This window comes from Pholcus phalangioides, unplaced genomic scaffold (assembly GCF_987345545.1).
Source record: "Pholcus phalangioides strain wild (caught in Gottingen) unplaced genomic scaffold, Ppha-v1.0 ptg000003l_1, whole genome shotgun sequence".
Taxonomy (NCBI): domain Eukaryota; kingdom Metazoa; phylum Arthropoda; class Arachnida; order Araneae; family Pholcidae; genus Pholcus; species Pholcus phalangioides.
Genome location: NW_028301596.1, coordinates 28,285,748 through 28,298,568, shown reverse-complemented (window position 1 = coordinate 28,298,568; position 12,821 = coordinate 28,285,748). Strand labels below are relative to the sequence as shown.

Genomic DNA, 12,821 nt, shown 5'->3' with positions numbered 1-12,821 from the left:
TTTTGAGGTATGCGCTCAAGAATGATATGGAAAACAACAGTGTCACTCTAACAGTTACGATTACAGTGAGAAAATTTCGAAAATATCAAATGGCAACACCAAGTTTTTTGTATTGGAATGCGATCTCCATACTGAAAAACACTAAATAGCGTTGGAATGGCACCTGCAGCATGAAAATCCCCGGAGCTAGGCAAGGAAAAAGTAAAAAGGACTTTGCCGTGCACCAGGGCATTAATGAAAAATTTGTGAAACACAATAAAATGCTTTATTTTATGCTGCTTCTCTGTCCTTATTGGTTTACCAACACTTTTTGCCATAGACTAAAGATATAAATAGACCGCGCACGCTATTCATAAAACTTGTTGTAGTGACCCTTTTTCAACTGTTTATTATCACCCCTTTTTATTATTATTATTATTTATGTCAGTGTGGCAACATGTGTATTTTTATGCAGTCAAAGCCGACTATATTATTGTTTGTTTTGCATTCCTCTTCTCCGTACGTCTGCCACACGCTCCTGCTGTTGAGTTTGTAATAGTTATATAAATTGTAAATAAAACCATGTAAATAATTAGCCTACTGAACGACGTCGCGCCCCCAACACGTAACAGTGGTGACTTGTTTTTTTTGAACATGTGAGATGCAAGTTGCTGTTTCCCTTTCCCGACCACGTTGTTTGTGCTACGACCGTGAACTTGCGACCGGCGGTTTACGGTTTCCGATGAAAACAGATGCTGTCATCTCACCTTCTGAAGATGTTGTCAAGCATACGGTAGGCTCTTTTTGAACTTTTCTTGATTTGTGTGTCGCAAACGCCACGATGTCAAAGACTCAACCCGAATCGATGGAAATCAACCCAGTCGCGGTAAAAATGCCGTCCTTCTGGCGAAATCGCCCGGAATTGTGGTTCAAACAGATCGATTCGAAATTTTTGCTCTCCAAAATTAGCGCTGACTCGACGAAATTTAACCATGTAATTACTAGTTTAGATCAGCAGGAACTCTCGGCCATTTCGGATATCTTAATGAATCCACCTGCTCAAAATAGCTATGATGCCCTGAAAGAGCGGTTGATATCCCAGTATGCCGATTCCGAATCTTCTAAGTTAAAGGCTCTTTTGCAAGGCCTAGTTTTGGGCGACAAGCGCCCGTCACGTTTGCTATTGGAGATGCGCGATTTAGCTGGCAAGCATTTTGATGATAAAATTTTTAAAACTTTGTGGTTGCAACAATTGCCAGTAGCTGTTTAGCCGTAAGCACTGACGACTTGCCGAAGCTTGCGGAGATGGCAGACGGCATATTGGACGTTACCAAGCCCACGGAAGTCAGTTCATTCCAGCCGTGTGCAATCGATACCAGATTAGATGAGATCTGCACTCGCCTGTCTAGATTAGAAACTAGACCTCATGGTCAGCGTTTTCGTTATCGTTCGCGATCTTTGTCTCGCCAATCTCTCCCAGCGGGACAAACATCTCAAATATGCTGGTACCACAGGAAATTCAGAGAAAAAGCGCACAAGTGCACAGAGCCCTGCTCTTACAAGCACTCAAAAAACGAGTAGAGCATTCGTTGGGGGCGCACAGCGAAAATGCTAATATTGCAAGTCGCCTATTTGTGCATGATCGTAAAAACGGATTGCACTTCTTGATACTGGAGCATCACTATCTGTGTTACCCGCTGAAAAATCTGAATTGTCAAACAAAACCAATTCCTTTCAGTTAACTGCTGCTAATGGCACTCAGATTCCTACATTTGGTACTAAGATACTGAACTTGGACTTTGGTCTGCATAAGAATTTCGTTTGGAAATTTGTTGTGGCCTCAATCAATAAGCCAATCCTAGGCGCTGATTTTCTAAGTCGATACAGCTTTTTGGTTGACATGAACAAATGTCGATTAGTTTCACAAGATTCAAAAATGTCCATAGCCGGATCCAGGGCAGAACTACCCTCCACTGGTGTGACATTTGCTTTGCATGATGATTATCATAAGCTGTTATCCAAATTTCCCGAACTAAGATAAATTTCTCGACCAAGTCCGTTAAACATAACGTTACTCATTTTATCGAGACGACAGGCCCACCTGTGTTTGCCAAGGCCAGACGTTTGGCGCAAGACAAGCTTACTATCGCTAAACACGAATTCGCTTACATGGAAAGTCAAGGATGGTGTCGGCCCTCCAAAAGCAATTGGGCCAGCCCTTTGCATATGGTTACGAAAGCAGATGGAGCATGGCGTTGTTGCGGGGATTATCGCATGTTAAATGCCAGAACGAAACCCGACCGCTACCCAATTCCACACGTGCATGACTTCGCTAATTTTCTCGCTGGAAAAACGATATTCAGTACCCTTGACTTGGTTAAAGCCTAGTACCAGATTCCTGTACAGCCAGCACACATTGAGAAGACGGCAGTCATCTGTCAAGGTGGAAAAGTCATGCCACACTTTTCCCCCTCTTTTGACATATGACATAGTGTTTTTGTAATCGAGAGTTATTCATATCGTATTTATGTGTCATATTTTTGTGTCAAATAGTAGATATGTGTCATGTGTTGTAAGAAAATTAGTTTGTTGTCCTTTTTTTTTCAGTTGGGAAAACGAGTAGGTTACACACCTATTTTTTGTACACACGGTATGTGTTTTCGAAATTTTTGATTTTCCACACGATCTCGATATCGTAGACTTTGACCGATTTTTCTAAATTAATCCCCTGGAAATTTTGCTCCTTGGTGTCAACAGTCAACCGATTTTGAGGCATCTTTGTTGGAAAAATTAAGAGTTTGTAAAAATTTAAATTTGTTCCAGGATAGTAAGGCAGGAGATGGCCATTTTTCGAACTTTCGTTTCCGATCTCGAAGGTGACGCGGAGAGAAATTTTTGTTTGTTGGTTTATTTTTGCAGAGGGAAACACACAAAATTACCGCTTTTCGTGTTTGAAACTTTTTGCAACGTCATCAGAATTTTTCTGGAGGATGAGACATACATGCTGATCTATTTTGTCATTAATTAAGTAATTCATTAATAATTTCTTTTTTTTTTAAATGGAAACTTACACACGTGCTGTTGATATTTGTTAACGTTGAATTTGGATAATAATTCTGATTGGAAAATATTTAGATATTTCAAGAAAGTGTATTCTATGTGTCATCTTGAATTTAAAATCATGTGTTAATTAATTTTTTTAATTTTCTCTGTCATATGACGAAATTCTTTCTGTATCATTAATTATGCGTCGAAGTATGTCATGTGACCTATCATTGGAACGCGGAATTAATTTCCCGTCTAATGGTCAAATTTGATTTGTATTTTTTTAATGATGTGTGTGCATAATTAAGCGTTTTCCTTTTTGTATAACATTTAGTGCATTGTCCTTGGGATCAGAAGAGTCGCCCCGTAGGAAGAAAGTTTCGTTCAGGGCGTTATTTTGTCCGGATTTTAGACTTGCCCTTTCACCTTAATTGGTCAAAATTGATGTCGTAAAAATTTACGCCACGAATCAAAGTGTGCGCATTTTCGAAGCCACGCCCACTTGTCATTTTACTTATACCCTCGAAACGTCGGTGGGTTGGTCAGTTTTGGTTAGTCGTTGGTCAGTCTTGGTTCAGTCTTCCGTGTTTTCTCTCGTCGAGAAAAACGCGGTAAATTTGATGTTAGTAATGTGAAATCGTTCTCGCGAGATGTTGCTTTCGCTACCGCAGTAGTTTCTCCATTTTGTTGCCGAGGCAATCCTGAAGCCTGTCAGCATGTCCAGAGCAGAGCCTGTTATGCCAGCGGAGAAGGATCCGGAGAGTTTTGTCCTATCTTGGATAGGCCGCCTGTTTCCCGATGCCCCTAGAACTTGATTCGAGATCCAAGAACTGTGGCAGGAACACTGACCCCTGGGTGGCAGAACGTCGAGTCACTCGGAATTTGTGAGTATGTGAGGTAATTTCCTCTTTGTTCTCTCTCTCATTCACCATTTATTTTGAGTTCGTGGCGGTGATCTGGAAATTTGTGAATTTTTGTTAATATCATGATTTCTTTGAGGTTAGATCAAACTCCCACCCCGTTGAATTTTTCAGTTAAGTAGAAATTTCTTTAATGTGTCTTAATTCTAATGATCGCTATGACAATGCACATTTTCGGGAGTATTCTGTTTGTTTCGCTGTTTAAAGTAAAGGTTTGTTAAATGTTGATGTTGGAAAAGCATTTTATTTGTGCAATAAGAGACTTTTGAATTTGCTCAATGTCAGTTTTGAAGTATTTTAAATGATGCTGCTGTATTGTTAAAATATCTCATTGAGGAAGAAAAGTAATTAAAATTTAATTATCTTAACTATTATAAATGTGTATGTGTGACTTGTAGTAATTTGGTTCTTTTTACTTGTTTTCATGTGGTAAATGTTAATTAAGATGGAACACTAGCACTCCCCGTAGATAAGGGTTATTTTGTGGTCAAGGTAACCACGCTTTGTTTGCCCTATTCGAATCACTGGCCTAGGTGTTAAAAGATATTCATATAAGGGGAAAAATGGTCATAGTTCTCATAAATATTAGTGTAAAGCTAAAATATCTCTTTAGCACCATAACAGAATGGTGCCGTGTTCTCTATAGAAAATCCAACATAACATATTGGTGCCGTTCCCACTCGAATTGGAGTGCTCAGTGCAACACACTGTAAGCTAACAAGGTTTCTCTTTTGTTTGTTTGTTTGTTGAAATGCATCAAGTTTGTCAATGTGTCAAGCAAGTCACACACACAAAAAAAAAAAAGTTCATTTGAAAGTATATAATATATATGTGTATATATATTTTGGGAGTTGGAGCATTTGTCATTTTGTTGTAACAGTTGAAATACATGATACAAGGTATTGTTGATCGAATCATTTAGGGGTGACCTCTTTCATTTTTTTTTCTACATCTCATTGATTTGTTTTAGTGACACACATACATTGACCATGGCACAAGCACAAGATACACAAGCTCTGTGGCCTATTCTCATGGGTGCTTATAATAATTTGCCCATATTTTCTGGCACAGCTGAACCCTCAGCTCGTGAACTGTTTCGTTGCATTGACAATGCTGCTGCATTGGCAGGTTGGAATGCCCCACAGAAAAAACAACTTGTACTGCAGAAGTGTGCAGGCAAGGTGGCCTCACACTTGCGAGAAAATGAGTACAGAGTATCTCAGCTTACCTACGATCAATTGAGAAAGTACTTAATTGAGCGTTTCGATGCTCATGTCACTCCTGAACACACATTAGCACAGCTCACCAGTTCAGTCCAACAGGATGATGAAAAAGTGAAAGACTTTGCAGACAGATTGGAAGCTCTTTGTCGTAAAGCAGTGCCAGTCACTGAAGGTGAGGATGAATCTGTCACGACCTTGAGGATGAATCTGTCACGACCTTGAGGAATTCACTACTCCTTTCTAGATTTACTCATGGTGTCAAACCCACACTTAGACAGTTGATGGCGACACAAGGTCCCACCACATTTCAAGCTGCAGTGCAGATCGCTCACCGAATTGAGTCGGTGACTAACATGACTGATCTCACAGCTTGGGCTGCCACAGCTTCACAAACCACACCTCAACCATCTCTTCCACAGGTGCAGTCACACATGACTCCCTCAGTGTCACACAGTGTTGATTCAGACATGCTAGTGTCACTTATGGACAAGGTACAGTCACTTGAAAAGTCATTGAAAGAATTGTCACTTTCAACTCAGGCTAGTGTACCAACTACTCGTTCACGTTCACCAAATTTTCATTCGTCTACTCAAAGTGCTCAACCACAAAACTTCCAGTCACAAAATGTACCTTACAGTGACACTCGTAAGCATCCAGTTACATGCTTTTATTGTGGATATCCTGGCCATGTTGTTAGAGAATGCCGCAAAAGGTTGAGAGACCAGTCTTCTCGTCAGTCTAACACTTACTCACGTGGACACTCTTCTCGTAACCAGTCATTTCATCGTCCACAATTTTCACGTCCTAACCAGAATCGTCCTGTCAGAAGCTCACACTTCACACGTAATGAGAATACACAGTTACAACAACATGAAACTAGGCCTACATCACCAAAAACCACAAATGAAAACAATGCACGCTCCTCTTCTCCAAGAAGGGTCACTTTTCAAGACAATGTGCAGACAAATGAAGAGACTGTAGACTGTTCTGAGTCGGACAAATCACTACCAGTTGTTGATGTCACAGTGGATGGTCATAAACTCCCATGTCTCGTTGATTCAGGTGCTTCGCTCACTCTGATTTCTCATGTTTGGTGTCGAAACAATCAATTGACTCATAAGTACACACATATAACGCCTGTTGTCATTAAAGGTGTATCCGGAGAGACACTTAAAATTCAAGACACTATCACTCTCTCTTTCCAAATTTTGGACAAAACAGTAGAGCAGACATTTTTTGTTATTCCTGCTAGTTCGTCACAGTTGTATGAAGCTCTCTTAGGAGTTGACTTCTTGAACAAGCACAAGGCTCACTTCACGTTTTCTTCAAATGGTTTGATACTGACATTCCCAGACTCTAAACAAGAATGGTCAACTACACACAGAATAGCATATGGTAGGTCAACCAAACAAGTCAAAATTCCTCCACACTCTGAGATATTCATTCCCATTGTTGTCAAACCTCGTGTGTCATCAAATCTTCTGGTATTTGAGGGAAATCGTTCGCTTGTCCAGGTATTTCATGTGGCGAATGCTGTTTATGAGTCTCTTACAGATAACAAGTACTTACTCAAGGTAGTCAACCCTTCCTCTCAGGAAGCTTTGGTTGAACAAGGCACGAAAATTGCTAAAGTGGAACCACTTTCAATTGCACACTCAGTCACACATGACATATGCTCGTCTGTTGAAGAAAATTTTTGTGACACTTTCTCTTCTTTTTCTGACATTGATTTGTCTCACTTGTCACATGTAAACAAAACAAAACTTGAAAATTTAATTCTTGAATTCAAGGACGTTTTTGCCAGTTCAGTATCAGAGTTAGGCTCTTGTGACACACTGTTACACCGCATCTTCCTTGAAGATGACATTCCAGTTCGACAACGTCCATACAAGGTCCCATACAAGTTGAAAAATGAGCTTCAGTCACAAATAAATGAACTACTCGAAGCTGACATAATTCAGCCTAGTTCTTCACCATACTCAGCACCAGTAGTTTTGGTTAGAAAATCAGATGGATCGTACAGATTGTGTTGTGACATGAGGAAATTAAACACAAAAACAATTCCAGACTCATATCCTCTTCCAAACATGACTGAATTGTTAGACATGCTCGCAGGATCACTTGTCTTTTCTTCTTTGGACCTATGCTCAGGGTTTTACCAAATGCAAATACACCCTGATGACATGTATAAGTCAGCTTTCATCACAGACCAAGGCTTGTATGAATGGAAGCGTGTTCCTTTTGGGCTGAGAAATTCCCCGAACAGTTTCCAACGTCTCATGGAGATAGTTTTGTCTGGCCTAAAACCACTTAACATAGCAACATACGTAGATGATATCATTGTCGCAAGTAATACAGTAGATGAAAATTTGGATAAGTTACGTATAGTTTTCTCGAGACTCAGAAACCACAATTTGAAACTCAAACCTAAGAAATGTCATTTCCTCCAAGATTCGATCACTTATCTTGGTTTTGTTGTAAAAAGTGGATTTGTTACACCCGATCCTAAGAAGGTTTTGCCACTGGAGAGTAGTTTGACCAGGCCTGTTAACAAAAAAAAGGTCAGAGCATTTCTCGGTTTAACTTCCTTTTACCGTCGTTTCATACCTAATTACACACAGGTTGCTATGCCACTTATTGAACTAACTAAACGTGACACTCAATTCGTTTGGACTGAAAAAGCTCAAAATTCTTTTGACACATTGAGGAAGTCAATAATTTCGTCTCCTTGTCTTAAACTCCCAGAACCAAACAAATCGTGGTTCCTTTACACAGACGCCTCGTCTGAAGCAGTAGGTGCAGTCCTCATGCAGGATGATGAGAAAGGTATCCGTCACCCAGTTGCTTTTGCTTCACGCAAACTTAAGCCAGCAGAGGTTAAGTACAGTACAGTAGAGCGTGAACTTCTTGCCCTAGTCTTTGCTACTTCTTACTTCAGACAGTACCTCTACCAAGAACATTTTGTGATTTATTGTGACCAGGCTAGCATATCCAATGTTTTGAAATTGAAAGACCCACACTCAAGAATTGCCAGATGGTTGATGTTGCTCCAGCAGTATAATTACACCGTTATACATAAACCAGGTCGTCAGAATACTACAGCAGATTTTCTCTCCCGAGAAGCTTTTCCAGTATCCTCGATGCAGACCATGGCTGTTCCGAATCACACTGAAGACTCTCCATCAACTCCAAGAGTCAGATCCGTTCTGTTCCAAATTTTTTGACTCTGATGGTAACTTTGAAGCTAAGCCTGATGTATCCCCAAAATATAAGAATTTAACTTTCTTTCTAGTGGGCAAACTTCTTCATGTTCATTCTGCGGATGTTCCTGAAAGACTCAGACTCGTTGTACCAGATTCCTTGATCACGGAAATTATCCAGTTGTCTCATGACGTACCTTCCTCAGCGCACCAGGGTTTTGCTAAGACTCTTGCCAGACTGCGACAGTCCTATTGGTTTCCTCACATGTACTCACTGTTGAAAACATACATCTCATCTTGTCACGCATGCCAACAATCAAGAGCACACCGCGCTCAAGACAAATCACAGATGCTGAGAGTTCCAGTCACGTCTCGTCCGAATCAAAGAATAGCGATGGATTGTGTTGGGCCGTTGCCACAAACTTCAGCTGGAAACACTTACATAGTTGTCATCTCCGACTATTTCACTCGTTGGCCAGAAGCTTTCGCTGTTCCAAACATAAGGTCAGAAGTCATATCACAAGTCTTGATTCGATACATTGCTACTCATGGTATCCCAGAAGAGATCATCACTGACCGTGGTGCCAATTTCCTCTCTAAGGTAATGACTGACGTCTATTCTACCCTTGGAATCAAGAAAATTACTACCCACGCTTATCATCCCCAAGCTGATGGTGTTCTTGAACGCTTAAATGGAACTTTGGTCAAGTCTCTTTCTCACTTAGTAAATGACACGCACACTAACTGGGATATTCATCTCCCATGGGCTCTAATGGCTCATAGATCAGTACCACATTGTTCCACTGGTTATTCTCCCGCATTCTTGTTGTTCGGTCGTGAAATTAGAGTACCAGCAAACATGCTCTACAATGGTCCAGTTCCTTCTTACACACACACTAGTTATGCACAGCACCTTCACAACACCTTTTCAAAATCCTTTGAAGTGGTTAAAAAGAATCTTCGTGTTGCAGCAGAAATCCAAGAGTCGAATCGTTCAGTGAAAGCAGTTGACAAAAATATACAGGTTGGAGACCACGTATACCTTTTCACTCCTAAAGTGCCACCTCACCTTTCGAAGAAATTTTTCAAGAAAAACACAGGACCGTACAAAGTAGTAGATAAGCTGTCACCAGTGAGTTTTCGTATCCAGAAAGTCAATAATGAGCAGGATACCCAGGTTGTCCATGTGGACAGATTGTCAAGACCACATACAAAATCTCCACCTCTTTCTTTGGACTCTAACGTAGATCAAAATCAGTCCAGTAATTCCCAAAAGCCAGAGTCGAACGAAGACACAGTACATGAGTAATACTCCTTCTTTGTTGTCATTTAGTGACATTCCTTTGTTCAAGTCATTTAATGTGCCTGTTGTTTCCAGACGTAATGTACCTATTGTTCGAAGACATAACCAATTTCATAACCTTCGTCCCAGTATTGTTCGACCTGCAAGGTTTCGGGACTAGTTACATTATTATATTTCAGCTGTATATGTATATATATTTGTTTTAACGTTATAATTTTCTTTGAGTACTTGTTGTTTCTAAAAGTATATTCTGTAATAATTATTTGACATATAAAAGGTTTGGTGTTTTGTAGAACTGTTCACGTTCATGCTATAAAATGTGTGATGTAAGAATTACTCATTATTATTTTTTTTGTTTTCTGTGTTTATAATCAAAACTAATTGTGAATGTGCTCAGGATAAATATGTGAACGTACATATTCAGGTTTTCTTTTCTTTCATACATTGATGATATGTAACTGCTGTGTCTTTCTTTGGGAAAGGTGATTGAGCTGCCAAATATTTTTTTTTCTTTCAAAAATTAGGCTGTAACCACACACACACACACAGAGTCTGTGCAAATTTCGAATCCTACATAGGGATACACAAAAAGAGAAAGGATTTGTCAAACTAGCCCAAATTTCTCACTCTCCAGTGCAAACTTTCGGAAAAATCAGACGTTCATTGAACATGTGTAGATCATGAGAATTGGTGTCTCTAGACAAAGAAATATTGTAAGATACATGTCTCAAGTATTCAGTATATATGTCATGAAAATGTTTGTCGCTATATTTTTTTTTTTGAAAGATTTGTCTTATGACGTAGGCTGGTGTTGTGACCATGGTGAACAGGAATCCCTTATACCCTGTTTTCTCACTTTTAACTTCGCAAGTTTCTTTAGACCCTAGGGTTGTGATTACCGGAAACCACCCGAGGTAAACCCCTGGTGATCCGGTTCGGGCCAGTTTGTTTGGGCAAATTCGGCTTGTTCGTTTTTGTCCGGCATTAATCCACTGAGTTCTACAGTTGAAGGTAGGGTCTTTGACTGTGGAGCGAGGATTGGGAGCCAGAGGCCGGGCTATTGCAACTCATCGAAATCCTGGTTTTCAATCCATAATTGATTTCTACATCTTTGCCACGTCACAGCACCCCCCTCTCGAGACCACATTAAATTTTTTTTTTTCATTCACTATTTCATATGTCTCTGTAACAAGTTGCATTTGTTTACCAGACCGCCAGAATGAGAGAGAGACTGGAAATCTCACATGCTTGGATGTATTTTTCATTTATGTAACATGTTTTAAAGAATATATATTTTCTTATGCATAACAAATGTCCATATGTGAAAAAAAAAAAATGTGTCACCTTTTGAATACTAATCATGTGTTGTTACTTGAGTATTCCAGAAAAAAAAAAAAAAGGGAGGAAAACAAAAGCGAAAAAAAAATTCTGATAGCAAATCAGTGTTAACCATGGATGTAATGATGTAGATGTTTGTCGACAATCAAAAGAATCTCGGAAGAAGTCGGTTTGTAGATTTGAAATTTGTTTATTTGTGGTATCTGTGAAACACCAGATCTTATTTGTGGTATCTGTGAAACACCAGATCACTGTTGCGTATTGATGATTCAAGTATTTGCACGTTCATTTCTTCTACGTTTTCATAGTTCGTGTGCAGAGTCCTAGCCAGGAAGACATCGGTGAATTGGAAGTAGTATTTTTGTATTTTTTTGTGAAGGAGAATCAACATGAGGTACTTTGATGGACTTGCTCAGGTGACACACTTTGATTTTATTCGTCTGCGTGGACAATATTCTTTTTCCTCCTCTCAGAATTTAGTCATGGAATGGTATAGCGTTTGCACTTGTTCTTTTCTTCTAAAACCGCACTTGCTATTGCCAGACAACTCACTCAGTCACTCTTTCATTCATTTTCTTTTTGGCATAAACAGTGACATATCCTCAGCTTTTTACCCTGACACCTGTTTTTCTTTGTGGATGTTCCGTCTTCAAAAATTTTCCCAGTGTGAAATTTTTTTTTCAGATCCGTCGGTAATATGTCAAGGTGGAAAAGTCATGCCACACTTTTCCCCCTCTTTTGACATATGACATAGTGTTTTTGTAATCGAGAGTTATTCATATCTTATTTATGTGTCATATTTTTGTGTCAAATAGTAGATATGTGTCATGTGTTGTAAGAAAATTAGTTTGTTGTCCTTTTTTTCAGTTGGGAAAACGAGTAGGTTACACACCAATTTTTTGTACACACGGTATGTGTTTTCGAAATTTTTGATTTTCCACACGATCTCGATATCGTGGACTTTGACCGATTTTTCTAAATTAATCCCCTGGAAATTTTGCTCCTTGGTGTCAACAGTCAACCGATTTTGAGGCATCTTTGTTGGAAAAATTGAGTTTGTAAAAAAAAATTTGTTCCAGGATAGTAAGGCAGGAGATGGCCATTTTTCGAACTTTCGTTTCCGATCTCGAAGGTGACGCGGAGAGAAATTTTTGTTTGTTGGTTTATTTTTGCAGAGGGAAACACACAAAATTACCGCTTTTCGTGTTTGAAACTTTTTGCAACGTCATCAGAATTTTTCTGGAGGATGAGACATACATGCCGATCTATTTTGTGGAGTCATTAATTAAGTAATTCATTAATAATTTCTTTTTTTTTTAAATGGAAACTTACACACGTGCTGTTGATATTTGTTAACGTTGAATTTGGATAATAATTCTGATTGGAAAATATTTAGATATTTCAAGAAAGTGTATTCTATGTGTCATCTTGAATTTAAAATCATGTGTTAATTAATTTTTTTAATTTTCTCTGTCATATGACGAAATTCTTTCTGTATCATTAATTATGCGTCGAAGTATGTCATGTGACCTATCATTGGAACGCGGAATTAATTTCCCGTCTAATGGTCAAATTTGATTTGTATTTTTTTAATGATGTGTGTGCATAATTAAGCGTTTTCCTTTTTGTATAACATTTAGTGCATTGTCCTTGGGATCAGAAGAGTCGCCCCGTAGGAAGAAAGTTTCGTTCAGGGCGTTATTTTGTCCGGATTTTAGACTTGCCCTTTCACCTTAATTGGTCAAAATTGATGTCGTAAAAATTTACGCCACGAATCAAAGTGTGCGCATTTTCGAAGCCACGCCCACTTGTC

At 39.2% G+C, this 12,821-nt stretch overlaps 1 protein-coding gene across 1 annotated transcript; it reads left to right on the top strand.

The window, feature by feature from the left end:
- The first annotated feature begins 820 nt into the window (after window positions 1-820).
- LOC149088356 (uncharacterized) lies at window positions 821-1,249 on the top strand. Its single transcript, XM_089251905.1, has one exon. The coding sequence runs from the start codon at window positions 821-823 to the stop codon at window positions 1,247-1,249; it is 429 nt and encodes a 142-aa protein (XP_089108031.1).
- The last annotated feature ends 11,572 nt before the right edge of the window (window positions 1,250-12,821 follow it).